Source organism: Prionailurus viverrinus, chromosome C2, assembly GCF_022837055.1.
Source record: "Prionailurus viverrinus isolate Anna chromosome C2, UM_Priviv_1.0, whole genome shotgun sequence".
Taxonomy (NCBI): Eukaryota; Metazoa; Chordata; class Mammalia; order Carnivora; family Felidae; genus Prionailurus; species Prionailurus viverrinus.
The window spans coordinates 91,568,857-91,596,784 of NC_062569.1; the positions used below are offsets into that span (position 1 = coordinate 91,568,857).

Here is a 27,928-nt window from a genome sequence, read left to right on the forward strand (position 1 = left end):
TACAATCCTCTAGAGACAACTAGCAGGTTGGGATGGCTGTGAGGACTTGTCATTCATGTCATCCATTAATACTATGAAACGTGAGAATATATGAAATACCAGCATCCATACCTAAATATGAGACAGCTGGCATCGTAAAGTGTAAATGAAATACATCCTGGATGCACATGCTTATCTTTCAACACTAATAAATAAGAATATGCATTTGATAGATTTTCGTAATTGAGAAATTTAGTGTAAAGGCAAAAGGAAAAGGACCAATTGTGAACTCTAAGCCATGCAGCAGAAGAGGTGACTGCTGGCCCCAAAGCAACTTTATGGTGCTGGGATTTCAGAGTCCTCAGAAACTCATGACCAGACCATTCTCATCACCTTCCCAGGACCTTTTCCAAGACTTCTCTCCTACAAGCCTCTGTCAACATGCCTGAAGATGGCAGAGTGTGATCTAGCTCCTTCCCAGGGCTGTCAGAAGCACCATGATATTTGGGGAGGTTAGCTCTCCAAGATGCCCCTGGGCAGTATACTGAGCTGGCTTTCCTTATCCCTCTAGAAATGAGTACATGTGAGCGAGAAATACAGAACTAGAAGCCATTTTGGCTTCTGTAGAGAAATCACTTTCGTAATGAAAAAAAGTAAGATATGGCATCTCTCTAAAGAAGAGTTAATATTAAAGTTTAAATAACTTGCCCGATTTTTCTCCAAAAAGGTGAAAGGCTGCATTTAACCTGGATCAAAGCCACAAAAATATAGACAGGTCATTTTTTTAAGGAAATTTATTTGTACCACTACAGCAGAAATTTATGTCTGTGTAAACCATACTTTCATGAAACAGATCCTCATACCATATTCTTCTTAATAACAGGCTAATTGCTGCAACATTATTCCTGCATTTTCAAAAGCCAGCCAACATGGATACCTCTGCTACTCTGTTTTGGCCTTCATAGCTGCTTCCTCTCTCAGGCGAGCTTTCTTTTCTAAGTTCAGGCTTGTTAAAGACTCATTTCTTCTGACAGCCTAAAGTGAAACAGATTTGAACAAGTGATTATTTGTGTGGGTTTGGGGAGGATGTCATTACCCTGCACTCATGTCAATAGATTAACTGTGGCAGGGCATGCCCACAATGGTCTGCTGTGTGCACACTGGGCACAGACACATCCTCCCCATGCCTTCTGCTTCCTCTAACGCTTCACAGTACAGTAGCCCATCCAGTCAAGCATGAGAGAAATGCTGCACCTCTACCTTCTCTGTCTTTCTGGCATGTTTCTGTAAATCTAGCTTCTTCCCTTATAATTAATTCCCTTATCTTTTTCTCTTTTTTCTCTCTTTAGTATTAATACCTTTTTGTTTCCATTTCTATCCTTTCTTTCCTTTCACTTTTTTGTTGCTACCATTTCTCCTATCCTAACTCATTTGTGTATTTTCATACCCTTCAAACTCCTTACTCCTCTTTTACCAAAAATATTTAGCTTTGGAGATCCCAGACTTTACTAAATACTATGACTGATGACTCTCACCAGTATCTATCCCACTACTCCAACCTGTGGGAGTAAACAGCAGTGGGGGAGAGGCAGCCATTCTCTTCCCTTGTTTCCTTCCACGTGACCTATTACATGCCTGTGAAGCTTACATAAGCTGACCAGTTTCAGAAGTTTTATACCAAATAAGTGAAACTAGCACCCTATACATAAGGTGGAATTTTCCTCTGTGTAATTTCACATGTAAAGAATTAGGTATGGGAAGGGGTAGGAGAATGGGAATGGTACCTTGATGGTAAGGACAGAACATACAATGGCTAACTTCTCTCTTCTATATAGCATTAAGTCTAAAAGTTCTCCATTCTACAGTAGCATTTACCAACTTTTAAGAAGTGGATAGTTCCATGTGAAACAAATGAAATGGCTTTCTGGTACATAAAGGAGAGAAAAGAAACTCTTAAAGTACATGGCGTATACCCTAGGATGACACTAGAGGAAATCCCAGGGGATAACTTGTTTCTAGAGTATTTAGACTCAGCTTACTATAATCAAGTATACAAAACCAATACAGACTTCTTAAAATTCCAGAAGCCCCTACGTCCTGTCCACATGCTTCTGCAGGTTTCAATCTGAGAACTAAGCATGAGAAGTCAAACAGGAAGTCAGAAGAAAAACTGAGGTGGGGCAGGAACAGAGATGTCTTGGAAAGAACTTCACCTAGTCCTGCACACTTGTCCCTCATGCTCCCATAAGGTCAGCCTAAATAGCCAGTATTTTCCATTCCAAGAGTCTGAAGAGAGCCAGATGTTCATTTCCTTTTACTCTGCACTCACTGGGGATAAGGAAGTCAGTTATCACTGGGTTGGCAGAAGAACCTTTTTAATATTTTATAATAGATATAAGACATCTCTTTCCACATGGAAGTTGTGATATATAAAATTAGACATAGTATTAAAATAAGGGTTTGACCAGTCCTGCTGCATATAAAAAAAAAACATATTTTAATCACAAGATAGTACTATGAGTTTGGGAACTTGAAAAGTTGGCTCTACATTTTTATCCTGCCACTTATTAGCTATGTGACTTTGGGAAAGTGATTTAATAGCTCTGAGCTTCAGGTTTCTCTTTTATAAAGTATGGATACTAAGAGAACCACTGCTTAGGTTCTCAGGGCATTGTGGTGATTCAGTGAGTTTAATAGTACCTGTGACATAATGAGAACTCAATAATTGGGAGCAATTTTACTATCAACCTCAATTAGACAGGTCTAGATTCAAACTGTGCTCTGCCATTCAGGAGATGGGCAAGTGAGCAAAGCTTTCTAAGCCGCGTTTCCTCATCTATAAATAAGGTGCTAATAATAGTATCTATTCCGATGTTCTGAGGTTCAAATGAAAGAACAGCCAAGTGCTTAGAAGACAGTGAATACTCAATTAATGATAGCTATTAATAATGATGTACGTTAAAACAGAGATTTCTGGACTTGAATACCTTTCTACTTGTTTAGGAGCTATGGTCCTTACACATATGGCCCAGTGTGGCTGAGCTTCAAGTAAAGAATGGTGACAAGAACGCTCACCAGGGTTAAGGCAGTTAGAGTATGGATAAATAAGCCCATGTACTGGGAGTGCGTTATAGATATGTAGGTGTCATCATTAGACACAACAGTGTCATTTTGCTTGTTTCACAATTTTTTATGACATCTGTGATAACCATTTTTTTGTTTACTTCATGCAAAAATAATTCAGTCCTTCACTTTGCCAAAGTTAGGGTTTGCTATTTATCCCCAGACAGGATATCCCAGGTTTGTCCCTACTGTGTCTTATTTTGTTTCTTATCATTTCTCGTGTAGAAAGTAACCAACTCTTCGCAGAGACTAAATATGAGGGTCAACCCCTGATTTCCTCTAGATCCTTTGTAGAAAACAGAGACAGAGAGGAAGTCCACTCTCACCTTCTTGCCCTCAACAACCATCAAGATACATCCGGCCACTGTCAGGGCAATCATTACATAGCTGATCTTCACCCGGATCTTGTTCTTTGCAGCATCAAGCATCTCAAACCTAGTAATACAATGAGATCATGACAGACAGTTAACATTTCTCTTTCTGAAGTTTCCAGTAGGAAATAAGCTCTATGTCTGACAAGTCAAAAGTGGAGTGGTACCCATAAATATAAAAAAGATGTGAGACCTGGAAATCTTGTAGGATTTGGGGGAGGATGGGGAGTTTTCATAACTCATTTTAAATTTACATATAAAATCCAACAAGATAACACAAAGTTAAAGAAAAAAAGTGTGAAGACAGAAAGTGGATCCAGGAACAAAGGAGGAAAAAAAGAGGGCAAAATGTATTAACCTATGCTTGCTATGCTCGTCTCCAATTTTGGCTTTCAAGTTTCACATTAGCAGCCAATGCTAAAAGTGAAACCAGAAGATATTTCTCCCTGGGGTTCTTAAGAAGATGCTATGTGATATAATGATTGTCTGAACAACATCCTGACAACAAATACTGCAATGAGCTTCATGAGTTTCATATGTTTCAACATGAATCACAATTCAGACAGAAAACAAACGTGGGAGAGAGTTAAACAATGCGCTCTTTATACCCAAGTTTTTGCTTTCTGCCTTGAACCAGGAACAGATTTAATACTCTAAATCTAATACTTCTAATACTTAGATTTAGAACCAGGAATAGATTCTAGACAATATGTGCAACAGAGAAAGATCCTTTAAGCAATGCTTCCTTAATGTTTACCTTTTAACTAATGTTTTGCTAAACTCGCATGACAGTGAACTTGAGACTGCGCTCTTTGGCAATTACGTCTTTGAACCTGTCCACTGAATACAGACCCATGTGCCTTAACAGAACACTGAGGGTTGGATTATCATTGTGTGAAAACTAAGACGCCTAACAAGGAAGAGTCTAAAGAGAAGGCCATTCCACCTTTGTGATTCTGTACGGAGGCAGTGAGTTGCAGTTCTATTACATGAGCCTGGTAGATACTCAGGGCAGTGTATGAAGAGTCCAAATGGGCCCCAGAGAGAGCAATGGCCTACTCAGTTGGGATGTAGATAGGAAGTGATTATCTCCAGATGATGGGATGGGAGTGCTAACTTCCTTCCTTCCTCTCTTTTTCCCCCCAGATTTTTAATACACATTACTTTTGAAATCAGGAGGAAAAAAATACTTTAGAAATGCTTGGAAGGAGGCACAGCGTCCAGGCATTGCAGGAGGCAGAACCCTGAAAGCATACACACTGTGATATAAGAGCTGGGACCCAGTGAGGTGGCAGTGTGAAGGGAGTTCTCTAGGCACTGAAACTGGGCCTGCAGGGCAGTGGGAGGAACCAGGGACAACTGCTAAGGACAGTGAATTGCTCTGTTAAGAGCATCTGAGAGCTCACCAACCACAAACCAACTACCCATGCTGACAATATTTTATGTGAATTGGCATGGATATGCCAATCTAAAGTGCTGCGATACTCATGAAAAGAAACATATTTTACTTTTCATTACAAGAATTTTTCATTCAAGATATTTTACATTAAAAGAGTAAAATGCATTTAAATAAGGCCATGAGGTTGCCCTCCATCCCACAGAAGCAATCAGAGTGGGCAGTGCCTGTTCAGAACTACCAGCACAAGGATGAACCCTTGCTCAGGCCCAGAGAAGAGCATTCTATGGTGACTCACTAGGTAGTACTTCGGGCTTAAGGGGGATCTTGGAACCACTGGCAAGGCAGACTGAAGGTGTTCCATGGCAAAGTCTACACAGCACCTATTAGGGCCATGGGTATACACCAGCTTGTTTTCTGCTGGAATATTCAGGAAGAAATTAAGACACAGGCAGGAACTTAACATCATTCTTATTTCCAACTTGCTCTTATTTCCCAGGAGAGTACACTGTCATCTTAGCTAAGAAGGACCAGGGCTTTCCTGCTGAAGTAATTTTAGTGAAAATAATGTACTATTTAATTTGACAGACAGAAGTAGAACGGCTCTGTTAAAGCCATTGTAAACAAAAAGCAAGTAAGACTTCTCTTCCTGGGAAAAGATACCCTGAATGAACTCAGATATTTTAAAATCATGCCTTGGAACCCGAAACCAGAAGTTCCAGGAATAGTTTCTTGCTAGAAGGGAACATCTAAGAGCTTTTTTCCCAACTCCCTATCAGTAAAGATGATGATGCCCCACAGGGGAGATGGCATCTACTTCTCACAATCTCTCTTGGCTGAGATGCAAACCAATCAGGGTCTTTAACATCAGGAGGCTGGAGCAGTGGTTCTCAACCAGGGTTTCGTTTTGTTTTGTTTTGTCCCCCCAGGGGACATTTGGCAATGTCTGGAGACATTTTTCATTGTTACAACTAAGTGCCACTGGCATCTGGAGGATGACCAAGCAAGGATGCTGCTAAACATCCTATCATGTACACAACAGCCTTCGACAACAAAGGATTATCTGGCCCAAAATGTCGATAGCATGGGGATTGAGAAACCCTGAGTCAGAGGAATCTATACTGATCTCCAGACTCTGAAAAAGTCCCAAGATCTCAGCCACAGCTGGGTTTAAGAAAGTTGGTGATAGGAAGCACGCTTTCCGGGATCCCAGAAAGAGAATATGTTGCTCTTAAATACTGTTATGCCTTTGGTTGAATACTTGGGTGGATTTTATAGAATATAATTATTGTCAGTGATACCTGATATACCTAGATTAAAAACAAGCTAAAAACAGTGAACATCACTGCTTAGTCAGATTTCTGTAGCTAGGAGAGGAAATCAATCAGTTGACTTTTGAGTACTTGACAGCTCTCCACTAGGTGCAACATAACATATCAATGAGAAGGCATGGATTTTCCAGCACTGTTTTTATTGCAGGTACTTGCCAAAGAGGAAACATTTAGAGAAGTTAAGACTGTTCTAGGATTTGGCTGAAAGGTTTTCAATAGGGACTCAAAGGAACTGTTTTTCCTTTGAAATGGATCAGTGAGAAATAAAAGCTGCTTACAACCCCTAAGTTCAGCACTCACGAGACAGTCTCTGGGATTTCATCTTCCTTTTTGAAGCGACCTGACCATATCAGGATCTTCCTCTCCCAATGTGTAGGTTTGTGTAATGGCACTCTGTGGCTGTAAGTGTCTATGAAAAAAACAAGACAAGACATCTTACTTATTTGAGGTTATGACTCTCAAATTTAGCAATTAAAAAGTGCTATTCGTGCTTTTTAGCTATCCACTAAACAGAACCATTGAGAAACCTCAAGCGAATTAGAGCTTTGTTTGAATGGAATTTCTTAGGATGCCGCATTTGTCAAATGAGATTCAAAAATCTGTGAAGGCTGAGGTAAAATAAAAGCATTATTTCCTAGCCATTGAAAGTTGAAAGAACACCATAAGCAAGTATATAAAGATAAAGATGAACTGAGAAGGGAACAATGAGAAGCTTATTTGACTTCAGTAGAAAAAGAACAAGGTTATAAGGTAAAATAAGATTATCAAAGATCCTGAATGCCAGGCTAAGCTTTTTAAACCTGATTTGGGAACTTTGAAGCAAGGAAGAAGTTAATGTTTTAAAAGATTAATCTGCATAATAGATGGAAGAGAGAAAGGAAGGATAGGATAGAGTGGGCACAAGTCCAAACAGGACCTTGTAATACAACAGTGCGGTGATATGGTCCGAACTGGAGTTGGAACGGTGAGAATAGAGACAAAAAAGTCAATCTGAACATGACTGAAAGAATTTGGAGACTGATTAAGACAAGGAATGAATCAAATAGCCTCAAATGTGAATGAGCAAGACAACAATAGTACTGTTAACCAAAATCAGGAGACTGAAAAGAACCAGTTAGGAGAGGAAAAAGCATGGATACCATTTTATATCTATCTATTGGGTCTAAATTTACAACATCTGAATAGGTTTCATGAATCAAGTCAAAAGCAGAGATAATCATCAGTGCAAAGGGAGAGCCAGTGAAGATGATTAAGACCCAAGAGACTGTCCAGGAGAAAGAGGCAGCAGACGAAAATGAAGTGGCCAAGGAGGCGGATGAACAAGAAAGGCACACAACCACAGACTGTAAAAGAAAGTCTTTCAAAAAAATAAATAAATAAAATAAAAGGAGAAGTCATTGAAGATAGGGAGCAGAAAAAGTTAGGGAATCACAAAATGTTAGGGTTAGAAGGGACCTTCAGAGATAATCTCATTTAACTTCCACGTGCTGCCTACATCTCTCACAGACCATCTCCTTGACTGTTACCTACTCCTTCATACTCCTTCCCACTGCCACATCGTCGTGCTATGCCTCTCTCACTTAACCAGAAGGCAACAGCAAAGGGAACTGGGAAGTCACTAGGAAAAAAAATCCATAAAGAACCAAAGGTGAGAAAAGAGGTTTAGAAGTATAGAAATGGCATTGCTGTAGTTTTATTTTTTAACTCTCCCAGCACTTGGCACAACTCTATAGTTGTTTTTTTGCTTTCTTTCCATTTTAAGTACATTAAAGATAATTTGGAAAGTATAGATATAAAAGTAGAAAATAAAAACTATCCCTAATTCTCCTGTTGTAGCATAATCACTATATTTTTACTTTGGTAGTGTTTCCTAAGTCTTATCCCTGTGTGTGTATGTGTCATTTATATGTATATCATGATGTGCTTAAACACGATATAAAATTTTGTATCCTATTTGTTCATGGACATAATGACAAACATTTTCCATGCCAGTACATGGTATTTACAAGCACCATTTCCAACAGCTGTACAATCTCATCAAGTACATCTAACATACATAATTAATCATTCCCAGATTATTTGACATTTAGATTTAGTTCTCATTTTCCTATTATAAAAATGGGAACATCTTTACACTCAGAGATTTTCCACATTTGGGGTTATTCCTGAGGATACCCAGAAGTGAAACACCAGGTTGAAGGATATAAACATTTTTAAGCTCCTGATAACTATTCTTTGAAGATAGTTCTTTTCCATTCACCAAGACCTGCCTGACCTGAGCATACACCCATGAAGAAGGAACAAGCAAATAGCCTGTAGGACCCTACAGTTTATATATTATGCTCCTTGTTTCCACAGTAGTGACAGTGACAAGGGTTTGAGTTAAGAATAGGAGTACTGATGGCTGAAATTAATGCCCAAGCCAGAGGCTGGTGCTAGTTATATTGTATCCCAAACATCATTTCCTAATGTGGTTCATCTTTGGGGTTCCTAAAAGATAACTTCTAGATCACTATTTGCTTTGGTACATCCATTCTCCAACAAAAAGCTCCAATTTAATCCTGGAAATAAGAGATGAAAGTGACAAGTGAGGAGAAGGAAGAAAGCATTGCTACATGTGAGCCAATAATAGTACAATTTGGGAGGCCTCAAATATAGGACAGGGTATGACAACCCTGCGATGACTTGTCTTTTAGGTTGTTTTGATTCCAAGTTGTTCTATTCATCAGGAGCTTCTATAACTGGAAAAACGAATACATACTTACAGGGTGGAGCTTTTGGACTTTCTTGTGGTTTGGTGCAAAATCCATTTATTCTCTTCAAATCAGAGTTTCTGGTAAGTCTTAGAGATGAGGAAGCATCTCTTTCAAATAACCTAAAATAGCTTCCTAGAAAAAGACAGGAAAATGTTTCAGAGAAAGAAAATCTAATGGTGTCTCAAAATAGGAAATACCTACAAGGTTTATATTTCATCTATAAAAATTAACTCATTTAAAAAGTGATTATACTACTGTGCATGTAAGATACATATATTTAATTTTTTTAATGTTTATTTACTTTTGAGAGAGAGAGAGAGAAAAAGTGTGAGTGGGGGAGGGGCAGAGAGGGAGGCAAGAATCCCAAGCAGGCTCAAGGCTCTGAGCTGTCAGCACAGAGCCTGATGTGGGGTTTGAACTCACAAACCGTGAGATCATGACCTGAGCCGAAATCGGATGCTTAACTGACTGAGCCACCCAGGCTCATACATATATATATATATGTATATATATATATGTATATATAAGATACATATATTTAAAGTGTGATCCTTGGTGCTGTTTTAAAATATACATGTTTTGCTCATCAGGAAATTAGCAATTTGTAATATAAACATTTTATCAGCTGTTTATAAAAGTACTTCTCACACGTATTTTGTCATAACAATGCTCCTGATGGAAATATTACATATTACAGCACTGAGTTATTTAGGTAAAGATTAGAACCTCTCACAAGTGATAAACCAAGATGCCAAATTGCCAATACGACTCTGGTATACTCTGGGTAGGGGGCTGCAATGGCCAGCAAGGGGCTCTAGAAAGCCTTGTTTTGCCTAAGCAATAATTCCCCAACTGGAAATCAACTTCAGGTATAGTAATTGTGTGAAGTTTTTAAACTCTATATTAAAAAATGTATAAAGCTATATATATAGCTAATTTTAAAATCTAAATTCTAAGCACACTTAGAGATCAGTACTATAAATCTCCATGCACTCACCACCCAGTGTCAACAATTATCAACATATGGCCAATAAATAGTTTCATCTGAACACCCCTCCCTACTTCCTACTGAATTATTTTAGAGCAAATCCTAAACATCCTATTAGTTCACCTATGAATACTTCAGTATGTATCTCACAACAGCAACTTTTCAAAATCATTATCCAGAATACCATTAGCTCAACTAAAAAATATTTCCTTGATCTTAGCATATTATGATCAAATATTATATTTCCCCAATGGGCTCATTTTTTAAATAGTTGATTTATTCTAAATAAGTGTACATTGAATATGGTTGATGTGTCCTGTATAGGTCCCCTGCCTTATCATTTGTTGAAGAAACTACATCATTAATTCTATAGAATTTCCCTCATTTCAGATTTTGCTGATTGTATCCCCATGGTGTTAACATATTCTTCTAATTCTTTTTCCTCATAAACAGATTTTTGAGGCTTCATCAGATTTAAGTTAGAATTTTTAGGAATAATATGCCATAGGTGGTACTGTGTTCTTCCTACTGTATCTTATCAAGAGGCATATATCAATTTTATTTTGTTAAGATTTATCAGTAGGTGCTATCAGTCTGACTCATCCCTTATAAAGTTCTCCATCAATCTTTCATTTAATGTTTTTATCAGACATTGATGATTGTTACCTAGATCTATTGTTTCATTATAGAATATAAAACGGCCATATTCTACATGAATTACTGGATTATTCTAAGGTAAAAGTCCACAGGAAATGTGGAATGAATGCTTGATTCTTTCCATTTGCCAGTTTCAAATTGATGAACTGTTTTCCTTGCAGCCTCCACAGGCGACCTTTTGTTTAAAAATAACATAAGGAACGCTTGCATTTTAACACATTATGTACTCCAGCCCATTTCAGTCATTTTTCTTTTTGATGCTCAGATATTCCCATTTTTAGCCACTAGGGACCCTTCCAAATTGGCTCCTGAGTACTTTCAACATGTGCTCAGTAATCATTGATAGCTTCCCTACTTTCGGACATGATGCTCCAGATTTGTTTTGAATGCTTCCTGTCTCTGATTTAGAATCAGACATTCCTTCAGGGTGCTATGGTTTTTAAAGAGGAAGTATTACTGGGTTTGTCATTGTTTCCATGCCTTCTCAGTTAACAAAACTAGGAAATACATTCATTCCTAAAACAAATGTATGCCTAAGAATTTAGTTTTGGTTAGCTATTTTCACCTTTAGCCTTAACATGAAATTTTTAAATCAATCATAATTAATCAGAATTCTTTTTTTTTTTTTTTTTTTAGTGTTTTTATTTATTTTTGAGAGACAGAGCATGAGCAGTGGAGGGGCAAAGAGAGAGGGAGACACAGAATCCGAAGCAGGCTCCAGGATCCGAGATGTCAGCACAGAGCCTGACGCGGGGCTCGAACTCATGAATTGTGAGATCATGACCTGAGCTGAAGTCAGACGCTTAACCTAAGACTGAGCCACCCAGGTGCCCCATAAATAAATCAGAATTCAAAGCAGAAAAAGCCAGAAATGCTTTTGATGAGTGAGAGAAGAAAGGGGAGTGATTCTGAGTATGGGGGTCACAGTACAAGAGAGACTGGGGCTGATAGGATTCAGAATCAGAAGACCCCTAGGGTCCTAGAACATGGAAAAAGGGGAGCACTATGAAGTACAATGGAACAGAAAAGAAAGTTGGAAAGACACCAGTGATAAATTTACTAGTATCCTGGCACTCTGTGATGCTCTGGGTGACAAAAAAAGTAATGCCTAAAACTTGTATTTTTTTTTTTTTTTAATTTTTTTTTTTCAACGTTTATTTATTTTTGGGACAGAGAGAGACAGAGCATGAACGGGGGAGGGGCAGAGAGAGAGGGAGACACAGAATCGGAAACAGGCTCCAGGCTCTGAGCCATCAGCCCAGAGCCTGACGCGGGGCTCGAACTCACGGACCGCGAGATCGTGACCTGGCTGAAGTCGGACGCCTAACCGACTGCGCCACCCAGGCGCCCCTAAAACTTGTATTTAATGCAACCAAAATGTTCCCTCACAGCTTTGTGGATAAAAGCTCATAGGAAAGTTCAAGTAGTTTTTAAGATCTATTTGTTAGTAGACAGTCTGTCTGTACCTTTGTAGTTCCAAACGCCTACTTGGATGTCTTTGAGGCTTCACAGTTGGAGCAATAAGGGGGAGGCAAGAGAGGGAATAGGAGTAAAATACGTTTTTTTTTTCCCCCAAAGCTGACTAGAACCACGATTTATTTTTTTTTCTCTTATGTTAAAAAAACTTTAAAAAGTTTATTACTATGTTTAAAAATCTTTAAAAAATTTTTAATGTGTATTTATTTTTGAGAGAGAAAGAGACAGAGAAAGAGAGAGAGCACAAGCAGGGGAGAGGCAGAGAGAGAGGGAGACACAGAATCCAAAACAGCCTCCATGCTCTGAGCTGTCAGCATAGAGCCTGGCACGTGGCTTCAACCCATGACCTACGAGATCATGACCTGAGCCAAAGTTGGATGCTTAACTGACTGAGCCACCCAGGCCGCCCCTATTTATTTATTTTTGAGAAAGAGAGAAAGATAGAGCAAGCTAGGGAAGGGCAGAGGGAGGGAGAGACAGTCCCAAGCAGATTCCACACTGTCAGTGCAGAGCCTGACTCAGGGCTCAGACTCACAAACCGTGAAATCATGACCTTAGCTGAGATCAACAGTTAAGCATCCAACTCTTGGTTCAGCTCAGGTCATGATCTCGTGATTTGTGAGAATGAGCCCTGCATCAGGCTCCACACTCACAGCATGGAGCCTGCTTGGGATTCTCTCCCTCTCTCTCTCCCCCAAAATAAATAAACATTAAAAAAAATAAATGTAACAATTTAAAAGATATTACTATAGACTTAAATGGGTATATATTTGTGTAAAGATTTTTAAAATAACACTTGATACATAACTCCATTATCATAAAACTAATCCTTTTAAAGTGTACAGTATCATGGTTTTTAGCTTATTCACAAAGTTGTGTACTGATCACTACCATCTAATTCTAGAAAATTTTCATCATCCTAGAAAGAAATGCCAGATCCATTAAGTCACTCTGTTTCTTCCTCCTTCCAACCCTTGGAAACCACTAATCTACTTTCCATCTCTATGGATTTGCATATTCTGGAAATATGGAAAATTTTTGATGTTTTTTATAAATAGAATCATGTAATATGTGGCCTTTTATGAATGGCTTCTTTCACTCAGCATGTTTTCAAGGTTCATCATCCATGCTGTAGTATTTATTGGTTTTTTTTTTTTTTTTTACGGACAAATTTTATTCCATTGTATGGATACCCTAGACTTTGTTTATAGTCAATGGACATTTAAGTGGTTTCCACTTTTTGGCTATTATGAAGAACGCTGACATGGAAAATTATGCACTTTTTGAACAAACATTTTCATTTCTTTGGGGCATATACTAAGGTGAAATTGCTGGGTCATACGGTAACTCTGTTTAATCATTTGAGGAACTGTTTTCCAAGTGGTCACATTTTACATTTCCATCAGCAATGTTTGAGGGTTCCAATTTCTCCACCTCCTAGTCCACATTTATGTTTTTTAATAAAAGCCATCTTAGTGGGTGTGAAGTGGCATCTCGTTGTGATTTTGATTTGTATTTCTCTACTGGGTAATGACGATGAGAATCTCTTTACTTGCTTGTTGGCTAGTTGTATATGTCCTTGGGGAAATGTTTATTCAGCTTCTTTGCTCATTTCTTAATTGGGTTGTATTTTTATTATTGAGTTATGTTGTCTGATGTATGACTTGCAAATATTTTCCTCCATTTCATGGGTTGTCTTTTCACCATCTTGATGATGTCCTTTTAATACAGAAGTTTCAAATTTTGATGAAGTCCAACTTATCCTTTTTTTTTTCTTTTGTTGCTTGAGACTTTGGTGTCATATACAAGGTCACAAAAGCTTACTCCTACGCTGTTGTCTAAGAATGTTATCGTCTTAAGTTTTAACATTTAGGCCTGATCCATTTGGAGTTAATACAGGTATGCTGTGTGTGGAAGGGATCCAACTCCATTCTTTTGCAGGTGAATCCAGTTTTCCCAGCATCATTGGTTGAAAAAAGCATTCGTTCCCCTGTTGAATTATTTTGGCACAATATAGAAAAAATTGAGCATAAATGTGAGGGTTTATTAGTAGACTCTCAATTCAATTCCACTAATCTATATTCCCTTGTATTCTATCTATGTTCTGTGTTAGCTTAGTGGCCACCTAATCGCTGAACAGACATCCTTAAATGCCTGCCACCAAGAAGTTTGCCAGACTTTGCCAAAGGGCTCTGTGTGCCTGTTGCAGCATGCTCTAGGGTGGGTGAGGGAGAAACTGTTCCCACTGAATTAGCTGAGTTGGGTGAAAAAAAGGCAAGCCCAGTGAATGGGTGTTTCCAGGGAAGTTCCAGACAAGCCAAGAGTAACAATTCTCAGGGGTTGTGGATTTTAGGGCGCTCCAAATCCATTCTGCCTTCTTCAGTGCCTGCTAGAACTCCTGGTTTTCATTAGCTACTGTGATTGACAGGCTACTGGTTTTCAAGGCCACTGTGAAGCTGACAGGACAAAGGAAACTGTTAAAACTATTATAAAGCTTGCTTTCTTACCATGATTAAGTCATTTTTCTTGGATAAATACTACTCAGACTACCACAAGCCTCTGGTTATTTTCTAGAGTTCTGAAAAAGTTGATCTTAAGAATTTTTGGTGGTGTTTTCATAGTTTTTATATATAGGAGTGGATTTTCAGAGGTCCTCTTATGTACCAGAAATTGGGACCTATGTTTATGTAAAGATTTGTGGTTATTTGCTAATTTCTTTCATAAGGGTATGCATTTTTTCATTTTCTAATTCTGTAATCCCAGAAGGCCTTGCCCAGGTCTGGGTAACCACCCCACCAGTGCCACCTAGTGGCAGTAAGTGTGCACCATAAAGAAAGTAGATAAATTACAGTATAATTGATTTCCACATCTTTCCTCATTTTAAATGTGGATAATGTAGTATTTACTGCAAATGGAAAAACAAATGTGACAGCATTTGGCAAGATGCTTGAAATATAGCAGGCACTCTAAATTTTAAGGGTTTTTTTTGAAGTACTACTTAAAACAATAATTTTCAAAACATTTCCATAGCACTTTTCAATTTTACCCCTAAAGTGGTCAGAATTTCTGACCATTTTATGCTAATTTTATGAATGAAAATATTCTATAAAACTTTTCAATAGTTTTTCATAGCCCTCGGGATTAAAACAAAATTACATAATGCTGTGATTCTCAAACCTCAGCGTGCACCAGAACTACCTGAATGGCTTGTTTAAACACAAAGCACTGGGGACACGTACCTTCAGTTTCCAAATCAACAGTTCTGGGGTGGAGGCTGGGAATCTGCATTTCTTACAAGTTCTTAGGTGAAGCTGCTACTGCTGATTTGAAACTACACTTTCAGGCCCACTGTGTTTGGGGTTTTAAAAATAAAAAACTGTGCTAAAATACACATGATAAAAGTTTACCATTTTTACCACTTTTAAGTGTACAGTTCTGTGGCATTAAGTACATTCACACCGTTGTGTTACCATTACCAACATCCATCTCCAGGACTTTTTCATCTTCCCCAGAGGACCCCTTGTTTAATGTGACCTACAAGGCCCCATCTCACAGCATCCTGCCCCATTCCCTTCTGGAAGGCACTGAGACAGAGAGGAACAAGGTTAACTGGCAGTGAGCTACAAGGTCCACAGGAAACAAATTATTTCCTTAGGTATTGCTCTTCCCCATCCCTCTTAATTAGAACAGAGGCAGTTTAGCAGAATAGAAGACAAGGTAACTCTCAGCTTAGTTTGGGTAATGACGATAAGGCAAAAAATGATAACAGGTACACCTACTTACTACCAGTCAGATAAATCCATGTTTGGAGATACTCATTCAACAAATAATAACTGAGTACCTACTATGTATCAGGCATTGTTATAGACAACATATAAAAGAGATAAAAAAAATTGATGCTAATAAAACTTGCATTCTACTGGAGAGAAAGTATATGCACATACATATATACATACATTGTTAGACAATAAATGCCAAGAGAGAAAAAAATGAACACTGGGGACAGGACATAAAGTGAGGCGCTTATGTGCTTGGAATGGAGTGTGTGAGATTTTAGATAGACTACTAAGGTAAGCTCTCTTTGAGAATGCCACTTTTGAAGGAAGTAAGGGAGCTAGCTATGCAGATATCTAGTGGCAGGATATTCCAAACAGAAACAATTTAAGAGCAAAGGCCCTACAGTGGTTCTAGGAACCACAATGAGGAGGCCAGTGTGGCTGGAATGGAGTAAGGGGAGTAAGATTTGAAGTGGAGCTGGTGGTGAAAAAGTCACTTGAAGGCATGAGAAGTTTACCTGGATCAGAAAATATCTGCCAGCTTTTTCTTACTACAACTTCATACTGAATGCCAGTAATTTTTACCTCTCTAAAGTATAAATGCTGTTCAAAACATATGCAAATATGATATTTTACACATTAGAAATAACAAATGTAAAAAAAATTAAAACTGAAATCACTAAAGAAAATTATGAAGTACTTAATGTGATTTGTTATTGTGATTTGTTATTCTGCAATTACAAAAAACAAAAGCATAAAAAAGTTTTAGTATCATTAAGATGTCTTTTCTTCCTTTTCTGTCTCAAAGAGATAAAATATATTGCCCTACAGACATCCAAGCCAGAAATTTTCCATCCTCTGGTGAATTACAATTAAAAACAAACATACAAACCAAAAGAAAAATGGCCCTTTAACCTTCTGGTTGCACTTGCAGCCTGCCCCTGGCTGACCAGTTCTGCATCCCTGGGGCCCTAGCAGGAAGTCGAGATGAATCCTCCCTGCTGCCTCTGAGGATGTGACTGACAAATGGCTGGTTAACCTAGAGTGGAGGTTCTCAAACTTTAGTATGCATCAGAATCACCCAGAGGACTTATAACAGATTACTGGACCCCAGTTTCAGTGTTTTTGATTCAGTATGAGAGGTCTGAGAATTCCCATTTCTAACAATTTCCCAAGTGATGCTGCTACTGTTATTCTGGGGGCTCACAATTTGAAAACTAGTACCTCAGAGGTTTTACTAGGAGCTGGAAGCTATAGTTGGTCAGCTGGGATGAGGCTGGTTCAAGTACTGGCTTTCGCCTCATTTTCCCCTCCTTTCCATAAAATGTCTTTCCAACCTCATGATAGACTGTGCAGAGAGGTAGGGATCCTTTTTTCTCAGAATCTTTCAAGACACTCCTGGAGAGAATCATCAGTGATGTGACATTAGACATGATAAATGGAGGTTCAATGAGTGCTGGGAGAGGAAGAGACTTTTAGAAGATATCTAATTTAGTGTCTTATAACCTGTATGAAAATCAGTTGCTAAGCGTGTTGCAAGTATGTTGCTAACTAGAAGTCGGCTAATCATCTGCTTAAAAATAAAATCATGGCATTTGTCAAAATCCATAAAACTATACATCACAAAGAGCTTTTAATATATGCAAATTTTAAAACATCAACCAGGATGTTGGGAGAATCCAAGGATGGAATTCAGGCTGTGACAAATGCGCCAAACTATTAGAAATGTATGACATGACCTAACTTCACAACCTTCAAGGTGGGGGAAAAAGAAGCTGACATGAGTAACTTTGGAAAACATTGTTGTGGCTGGAAACTGTACCAAAGATAAAAAGAACTATACATAAACACTGTACTCTAGTTGGCAAATTTGTTTCTTACAGGAGCATGGATTAATAATCCTGAAACTACTTTACAAGTATAGTAGGATTGAACAAATAAGTAAATAAATGGTAGGTAATGGGGGTGCCTGGGTGGCTCAGTTGGTTAAGCATCTGACTTGATTTTGGCTCAGGTCATGATCTCACCGTTTGTGAGTTTGAGCCCCGCATCGGGCTCTATGCTGATAACATGGAGCCTGCTTGGGATTCTCTCTCCTTCTCTCTCTGTCCCTCCCCCCCTCACAATAAATAAACTTTATAAATAAGTAAGTAAATAAATGGTACATAATAAGAATCCAGAGAAAGAAGTTCCAAAAGCAAGGGTAGAAGGCTAGAGTGAATGTGGTGCTGGATCAGAGAATTCAGTATTAACTCCTACAGGTTTATACAGATATTTATTGAAGTATATAAATATATTTATATTTCACATATATTTTTATGTATATAGAGAGATAATAGACAAAAGATATAAACACAGGGGCACCTAGGTTGCTTAGTTGGTTGAACATTCAGCTCTTGATTTCAGCTGAGGTCATGATCTCATGGTTTGTGGGATCGAGCCCCATGTCGGGCTCTGCACTGACAGCTTGGATTCTGCTTAGAATTCTCTCTCTCCCTCTCTCTCTGCCCCTCCCCCACTCAAGAATGCAGGCTCTCTCAAAATAAATAAACATTAAAAAAAATCCTAAGTGTCTGTCTATACACATGGGTTACTATACATACATGTATTTCCTAGCTCTACCCGGTAGGAGGGCATGGAATCAGTGATACTTCAGTAGGAACAAGCACACTCAGTGCCCAGATCTGGATTTCTAAATATCATTATCCAGTCAAAGGAACTAGGGCTCCTTGGAGAAGAATGGCTGACTCTAGGCTGGAATACCCTGCAGTGCCAGAAAATAAGGAAGTATTCAAAAAACACAAGGATGTTTTTAGATCGGGGCATGTAAAGGGACACAGGAGCTGATCGGATAGAACCTAACCTGGAATAATTTGAACAACAAAATAATGTAGTAATAGATTATATAACTTAAGGTATAAAATATATGCATCCATATGGATATAAAAAATAGCTGAATAATAAACAAGGGAGAAGGGACAAATCTTCCTTACAGAAAAATCCCAAATACATGTAGATATTCTTCCCTCTGGGATTCCTTTCTCCTTGTGGAAAAGTGTGAGTTGGGCTTGGTGACTTGTTTCCAAAGGACAGAGAATGGGAAGGGAAAAACAGTAACTTTACAAGGAAGAAACAAACTGGTCAAGGTTAAAATCGTAAATCATGTGGATATCGTCTAATATGATGTAATAAAAAGGGCACTTGACCTCTGCTAGTTATTCTTTCCTCAAACCCATAACCCTACTCTCACCCTAAGTGAGCATCAAACAAACCCAAATTGAGACATATTCTACGAAATACCTGACCAGTCTTCTTCAAAACTATCAAGATCATGAAAACCAAAGAATGTGAAACTGTCACAGACCAGAAGAGACTAAGGAGACATTGACAACTATGTCATGTTGTGGCATCCTGGAACAGAAAATGGGACATCAATAGAATAGCTGGTGAGACCCGAATAAAGTCTGTCCTTTAGTTGATAGTAATATACCAATGCTAATTTCTTAGTTTTGACATATGTAGTATAGTTATGGAAGATGTTAAAATTAGGGGCAACTGGGTGAGAGGTATACAGAACTATCTCTGCAACTTTTCTGTAAATTAAAATTATTCCAAAATAAAAATGTTTCTTAAAACATGGGTACTTGGGTATTAATTATATCTTGTTTTTACTCGATATGGGTTTTATGAATATTTTATATTTACTTGATATTTAATATTTTTAAAAGTAGCAAAAATTTGATGTTATCTCTATAAAAATGTCATTCTCACTTGCATTCCAATGGAATGGGACAGAGAAAGAAAGGAATGGAGTAGGAAATGTGCCCAATTCAGGATAGACTTAAAATGTGTAGATGAAGGTCATGTGACTAATGTACGCTGATGGAAATGAGATGAGAAAATTATACATGTTGGTATATATCCTGTCACACCTTGCTATTTTCAAGAATAGTTGACATCGCCTGGGAACTTGTTAGAATAAATGCAAATTCTCAGCTCCTACCCAGACCTACAGAATCTGAGTCAGTATTTTTTTTTTTTTTTTAAGAGAGAGAGAGAGAGAGAGAGAGCGTGCATGCGTGCAGGCAGGGTAGAGGAGCAGAGACAGAAAGAGAGAGACAATCCCAAATCTCAAGCAGGCTTCACACTCAGCAGAGCCTCAGGTGGGAGCCTGGTGTGATCCCACCACCCTAAGATCATGACCTCAGCTAAAATCAAGAGTCAGACGCTCAACTGTCTGAACCACCGAGGTGCCTGTGGGAGCCTGCATTTTTTTTTATTTCTTTTTTTTTTTTAATTTTTTTTTTTAACGTTTATTTATTTTTGAGACAGAGAGAGACAGAGCATGAACAGGGGAGGGTCACAGAGAGAGGGAGACACAGAATCTGAAACAGGCTCCAGGCTCTGAGCAGTCAGCACAGAGCCCGATGCAGGGCTCGAACTCACGGACCGCGAGATCATGACCTGAGCCGAAGTCGGACGCTTAACCAACTGAGCCACCCAGGCGCCCCAGGGAGCCTGCATTTTTAATGAGATATCCAAGCGATTCATATGAACATTAAATTTCAAGAAGCAAACAGATACCCACATTCATTCAACAGTTGATGAGTACTTACTGTGTGCCAAACACATGGAAATGAATACTACATATTCTAAAGTCTAAAACAGTACTATTTACTCAGCCTCAGCTAGGAGCTTCATAGTAGAACAAATTCGCAGACCTCACCCCAAACCTTCAGAATCTCCTGGAGTATGGCCTAGAAAAATGTTTTAATAAGCCCTCTAAGTCATGCTTATGCATACTGAAGTTTAAGAAGCCATGCTCTACAAAAGTGAATTTCAAATTTTGCATACAACAATCACTAGAGTAGCTTTAAAAAAAAATGCAGAGCCATCCAATGAAATCCCAGTGTCTGGGAGCAGGACTCTGGCATCAATATTTTTTTAAATTCTCTATGTGATTCTAATGTGCTACCACGTTTGAGAATCGCTGTTCTTCAACACAATCAGCCAGAGTCCCTGTCGAACACAGGTTACATGGATGACCAGGGCACCTCCAGAGCTTAATACCTAACTCTGGCAGAGTTCAAAATTCCTCTTTTCAACAGCTAATTTGCTGAAAAGAAGCTCTGATTTACTTCTGACTTCTGCACATCAGTAATATGTAACTCATTACATCAAAAGTCTGGAATCCCTGTAGAGTTGTATGCCCAGCTTTCAGATTTTACAAAAGTATGCGACATAGACTTCGGAATCTCCCTTCCAGGCTCCCATCGCTCACAAACCTACCTGCCTTCTTAATGAGGTCCATGCTGATGTTCTAGGGCTTGGAATTTAAGTGATGTCATGGGCCTAACTCATTCTGGCTCTGGATACTGTGCCTATCCATGCTCCCCCACAGTGAGAGTCCTTTTGTTTGCCAAACACCCAAAAGGATTTGGGAAATAGGCAGAAAAGCTTTCAGCAGGAAAACAACAGTAACAATGGTGATTTTATACAGTAAATCTGAGTGCAGAATGCAGGACAGGCCAGGGGTGAGGAAAAAGTAGGGGCAAAGGAAGCAGGAGTAGAAAGACATAGATATGGGACCTTCCTTTTAGGTTATGTCACAACACTGTAGTTCAAGTGGTTTGTGTGAAGAAATAAGACAGCTATACGTCCTAATGGAGAGTACCTAAGAGATGTGAAAAGTACTAGGGAGGAAAAATGGCAAGAGAGATCGACATTATGAACTTTGGTGGGCTGACTAGAACCCTAGTCACCCTTTGTAACATTGCTTCTATGGGAAAAAAATTTTAGAGTTCAAAAATAGATTTATAAATAAGCCTTTGGAAATGGGCCAGTTTTTTTGTTTGTTTGTTTTTTGGTGTTTTTGAAACCTGGCCAGTTTTTAAGTGGGGAGGAAACTACAGGAAAAAACTCTTTACAATTCTATGTATCTGGTGGCCAAACTTTAGTGAGATGGGGCCATAATTTGGTACCCTCCCATCTACCCAATAATGGCTATTTGAAACTCTCTTGGTCTTAGCTGTTGACCTAAATCCACTTTGTGGCAGAAACAGATTCCCTACTTCTCCATCTGTTTTTTTGTCCTTCTCTGCAGGCCTTTAAGAACACTAGGCCTTCCTTCACTCTAAACTAGTGAAGCATTCCATCTGTGATCCCTCTTACTGAGACATGTTGTCCCAAACTTATCTCACCACCTCTAGATTCTTCCCTCTACCCTTTTCCTGCCAAATGTCTCCCTGCTTTAAAAGAAATAAACTTTAGAGAAGTAACACTTGCTCATTATAGAAAATTTGGAAGCTTAAAAAAAAGTATGATGAAAAAATAAAAACACCTAAAATCACATCTTCCAGGGATAACAACTTGGTGTATTTCTTCCCAGGCATCTTCCTATGTTTATATATAACATACACAATTTTCATAATCAAATACTATATCTTGCATATGTCAAAACACTTTTCCAAGAGATTAATTAAAAAATACCTTTGGTGGCTATATAACATCCAACCCATGGATATAACCTGAATTCAATCATTCCGTTGGCCGGATTTGTTTCCCAATTTCACTATTACAAAAATGAGCAGTTTTCTACACAAATCTTTGATGGCATTTCTGATTATTTTCTTATGTAGAATCCTGGTAGTGTGCAGGGTTAGAGAATAGGAACCCTTTTAAGACCAGAACAACTGCTTTCCAGAAAGGCAGAACTAATTTACACTTTACTGGTAGCTGATGAGAACTCTGGTCTCATTATACCACAGTGGCACTGAGGGTACACTATCTTAGACAAAACAATCACTTGTTCTCAACAGTTCCTATAAATAAAAAACTAATCCCCTTCCTTTCATAGTTCAAATGACTGAATAAGTGGCATGTATTTAATTTACCATCTTGGTCTCGCCACCCACACATTTTACTATAATGTTTCTTCCCCCGCTCACTTTACTAAAATTGCTCTAACATTAGTGATTTCCCTCTGGTCCCATGAATGTTTTTAGAATCTCACCATTAGCTCATTTGATTCTATTCTTCCCATCTTTGTGGCCATTTGACTCTACTAATCTCAGCCTTCTACAAGACCTCTGACCCTTCTTACCTTATACTGTTATATTCTCTCCCTTCATCTCTGACCTCTATGATGTACCTTCTTTAATGTCCTCTTTACCACTTCCTATTAGTTATACTATGTCAGGCCTCCAAGATTCGGTCTTTGCCTCTCTCCTGCATTTGTCTGTCTCAGGGAGGACTCCCTCCTTTGTCCCCTAGTCTTTGACTGGGAGATCCCACATTTACCTATAACTCAATGTCACCTACCACTCAGTAACTCATGACCCTCTCTGCCACAGCAGTATCCCTTCTTAACTTTATTTCTGACAATGGTGCAACACTCCTACAGTCCTCCACACTCAAAAACTTTAGTTTTGGGGCACCTGGGTGGCTCAGTTGATTGAGCAGACTTCAGCTTAGGTCATGATCTCACCATTTGTGAATTTGAGCCCTGCATCAGGCTTGCTGCTGTTAGCATGGAGGCTGCTTGGGATCCTCTGTCCTCCCTCCTTTCAAACAAAGATTAAAAAAAAAATTATTACCCCCCCCCCCCCCACACACAAAACTTCAGTCTTCCTTAAATTATCCTGTTTCACAGAGCCATACTAATTTCTTCAAAACACTTCATATATATATATATATATATATATATATTCACTTATTTATTTTTTATCATTTTCATCATCACCTCACACATAGATTTCTGTAATATCTTCACAAGCAGTAGCTATTCACGTATGTAGCAGCCAATGTAATTTTCCAAAAATGCTTCTTTGGGAGCTTCCGCATAAAGGCTTCCTTTCTGCCCAAATGCGTGTAGTTCAAAACACTCAAAAGGCCATACCTTTTCTATTACTTCCTGACTGAAATCCAAGGTAATCCTTTCTTCTTACTACCCTTTCTCCTCCCACAACCTCTCCAGACTCATTACTGCTCCTATCTTTGCTCTTGTCTGTCTCCCGTTCGGTTTCAATGGAGGCTTCAGTAGATAATCTTAACCTATACATCTATTTCTTTCTTAAAGCCAGTGGTATGCTGGGTCATGGGGGGAGGTCAGTGGAGAAAATCCCTGACTTGTAGTGTTTGCCAATAACCCTGACCACAGCAGATTTCAAGCTACCAATGTAACATGACTAATTGTGAAATTGGGAAGCAATGTGCACAAAACCAATAGGAACTGGCTCCATGACACCATGGCAGCACTTAAAATCTTTTCTTCAGTCTAGAACTTAATATATACTGTACTACATAAGCTCTCCAGATGTATTATATAGGTGTATTTGTTCATTGTAATAAACTGCAGCCTTACCAAGAGAGGGAGTGCACTCACTTTAGAGTTTTCAGAGTGTACAGGGCATATAATGTGTGCTCAATAAAAACCTGTTGGCAACACCTGGAGTGTGTGATAAGCAAAGCCAAAGAGCACTAAAAATGGGCATGTATTCATTTAGGGTTGGTTAGCAAGAACAAACAAAACGAACAATGAAGGCGCAGAATGTACTGGAAATGAAATCGGAATGGGAGCCAGGAGATATTGGTTATGTCCCAGCTTTGCACCTGTATGACTTTTCTGGGGTCAACTCAGTTTCCTTCTGAGGCCTTAACTTTCCTCATCTGTAAAATTAGGGGGCTACACTTCATGACCTCTAAGTTATCTCTTGATTCTAATGCTGCAGAATGTCAATTAAACTGACAAGGAGGCTCCATGGTCCACTGTATTGGTGTAACAATGATAATGATAAAATCATTTTAAAATCTGTTGAAAAGTCAAAGAAGTGTAGGACGACAAAATTTTTCTGAAGGTGTGAAGAAACATTCTTGTAAGGCCATTCCATTCCTTTGACCTAATAATTATTCTGCAGAAATTAATAATTGTTAATTTTAAGTTTTTAATTTTTAAAAAAGCTAAAAATAATTATTCAAAGAATATCAATTGCCTGTCTACTATGAGCTGGACATTGATAAATGCTGAGGATTTAGTAAACACAATTTAGTCTTTACCGCCATGGAACCTACAGGAGTATAGTTCAGTAGTCATTTAGTTCCAAATCATTTTATCAGTGCCTTTTAACTTAAAGAGCACAGATTGCTCTAAGGAATGGATGCGAGATACAGATCCTCTCTTCCCCAAACAGGTATATAGTCATAAAAACATGAATATAATTTCAGAGGTTCACAGGACCTCTCATCTGAGAAGGGGTCCAAGAACCACAAGTTAACAACTCTGACCTATATCTACAGCTACACCCACAAAATGACAAATTCAAGCTCATAAAAACCTATATTCTGTTTGCTAAGAAAGTACAGCAAAGATTTCCAACAGAAACATTTAAAAACAAAGGTCCATCGTTTAAAGGATTAAGCTTTGGTTATTTGAAATTTCACTCACCTAGAGTATCTTATTCCAAATAATATTCTGGATAAGTGAAGCATGCCTAGATTATGTTTCTATATGATCTGCCATTCCTTTGGTTGTCTGATAAATCAGTCTTCTTACTGAAAATCCATTTGCACATGAATGTGTGCTTCCATTTCCCAAGTAAATCTGCATTTCATGACACTTCCATTTCACATTAAAGAGACCCAATTAGAGGCGCCTAGGTGGCTCAGTCTGACTCTTGATTTCAGTTCAGGTCATGATCTCCTGGTCATGAGATCAAGCCCCACGTTAGGGCCCCTGTGCTGAATGCAGAGCCAGCTTGGGGTTCTCTCTCCCCCTCTCTCTGACCCTGCCCTGATTGCGCTCTCTCAAAATAAATGAACAAACATTAAAAAAAAAGAGAGAGAGAGATGGGGCACCTGGGTGGCTCAGTGGGTTGAGTGTATGACTTCGGCTCAGGTCATGATCTCACGGTTCATGAGTTCGAGTCCTGTGTCGGTCTCTGTGCTGACAGCTCAGAGCCTGGATCCTGTTTCAGATCCTGTGTCTCCCTCTCTCTCTGCCCCACCCCTGCTGGCACTCTGTCTTTCTGTCTCTCAAAAATGAATAAACGTTAAAAAATAAAAAAGAGAGAGGCCCAGTTAGTCATGACAAACACATATACAGCAAACACATATCCTATATAAGCAGCTTGAATGAAGCAAAGAACACAAGTTCCTGAATTAGAAGGCACTTACTCATCTCCCAGTTCTAACGTTTTATGGCTAAATGATCTTGGACAACTCATTTAACCATCTGACCTATGTTTATTCACTTGTACATTGGAGAATGAATGATAAGACTTACCTAAGAAGGATACTATAAGAAATCAATCAAGTAAAATAATGTATGTCAGAGTATTTAGCTATAAAATGGGCACAAGTGGGTGAAAAGGCAGATCACTTAGAGTTGCTCACAAAACATCAGACATTCAAAGACCCTTTGGAAAGAGTTCTTCATGTAACATTCTTAGTGGATCTATCTGGAATAAAGTATGTTGTTCTTTTTAGCTCAAGGAATTTTGTTTTGATTGATTGCCCAATACTGAAGATCTTGAATATCAAAAGTCTGCAGAGAGGTTTTTGAATCTTTATAATGCATAAATATATCTTCAAGACAGGAAGATAAACTACTTATAAACCTTTAGTCTTAGTTCCTATGTAGTCAAAGTCTCTTTAACTCAGCTATTTTAGTTTTTTTACAGAGTAATTATTCTTTCACTTACCTTGTAACAGCTAACAGGTCAACAGGGTGTACACAAAAGATTTTAGGTAAATTAGTTCAACGAAGCTGAACAAATTAAGGCAATCAATCTCTTTTAGTGGAGGGAGTGTTTATTTTAAAAGAAGTGTGTAATATTCTCTAGCTTGAGACATGTTTTCCAGTCCATTCTCCATTGGAACACAAAATAAGCCATAGAAAGGGTTTTTTTTTTCTTTTTTTACATTTCTTCATTCACATTTGTAATGTACATTATTTCAATAAGCAAGTTTGGGGTGATTCTTCCTTTAAAATTTGAAATAGACAGCTTTTTGGTAATTTGCTACCAAGGAAAAAAAAATCAATCATCACATCTTACCAAAGCTCATAAAGGTGACCAAAAGTGGTTTGCCCTGGTGCCTGGAAAAGTGTCAAGAGGCAAACTTTCTGATTTCTCGGCCACTACTAAACAAAGTAGTTCCCCAAGCTCTGGTAGTTCCCCAAGGAGACAAATTAAGCTCTGACTCCAAATACCCATTACACAAATGTCTACTAGAAAAATAAACTGCAGATTCTACATAACACTTTCCCCCAAGAAATTCAAAATACTTCACTGTAGAATTGTTTAAAAGAAACGTATCTCCCATTTTAGAAAAACAATACTATTATTCTGTGAAACCTTAAATCCCTTTTCTCATCAGACACTAAGTGGGTAGGAAACCGAGACTCGAGGTTTTCCCTGAGAGCAGAGATAAACTCTTGAGATGGTGAGAGACTCAAGTAGAGTTATGGACGGGAGAGGTTAGGGTGGAAAGCTGAATCAATCAAGCAGATGGGGGGGGGGGGTGTCTCTAGGGATGGCAGGTGCCTTAAGAACTGAGCTCAGAAGAGACAGGGGATGGGGCGGGGCGATAAAAGAACGGGGAGCAAGGGCTCTTTAAGTTAGTGGGAGCCGGGTGGACGGATGGCCAGGCACCAGGGTCACTCCTGGTCAACTCCAACTATCTGCTTAACAGTTGCTCTCTCAGCTTTTGCTCTCTCCGATCACTTTGGGTAGGATTCTGAGGAACTTGGGAGTACGTGATGAAGTCAAGCAGTTACCGGGCCTGGGGGAAGCTGCAGGACTCCTCAATCTCCAGCAGCCACGCTATCTTCCCAACCTCCCCCAGCCCGACCCGCGTCTCACCCGCCGCCCAGCGCAGGCTGCGCAGGCTCCCCATGGCCGCCTACTCCGCCGACCGGACTGCGCCTCGCAGGCGGTGACAGCGCGCGGGCCCGTTCAATGTCACCAAACTCCGCAACGGGAAAGGGGTGGGTGGTACTGGCGGACGGGACATTTGGGACTGGTGGGAGGACCCAGCGGGCCGTGCGTGACGCGCGGGGCGTGTGGGCAGGGCTTGCGT

General features: G+C 39.0%; 1 protein-coding gene across 1 annotated transcript; it reads right to left on the reverse strand.

Moving 5' to 3' along the window:
- Positions 1-755: 755 nt before the first annotated feature.
- On the reverse strand, positions 756-27,903 carry FAM162A (family with sequence similarity 162 member A). Its single transcript, XM_047874189.1, has 5 exons — positions 27,712-27,903; positions 8,966-9,088; positions 6,501-6,609; positions 3,429-3,537; positions 756-1,014 (listed from the first exon to the last, which is right to left on the reverse strand). Exons 1-5 carry the CDS (start codon positions 27,743-27,745, stop codon positions 922-924), a joined length of 468 nt encoding a protein of 155 aa, XP_047730145.1. The 5' UTR covers positions 27,746-27,903; the 3' UTR covers positions 756-921.
- Between the last annotated feature and the right edge of the window lie 25 nt (positions 27,904-27,928).

Excerpts from the sequence above, each read along its gene's own strand:
- FAM162A (XM_047874189.1), bottom strand. The coding sequence starts at position 27,745 with ATGGGGAGCCTGCGCAGCCTGCGCTGGGCGGCGG. Across the intron at positions 9,089-27,711 it reads CAGCCTGCGCTGGGCGGCGG|GAAGCTATTTTAGGTTATTT; the intron begins GTGAGACGCGGG and ends GTCTTTTTCTAG. Across the intron at positions 6,610-8,965 it reads AAGTCCAAAAGCTCCACCCT|ACACTTACAGCCACAGAGTG; the intron begins GTAAGTATGTAT and ends TTTTTTTCATAG.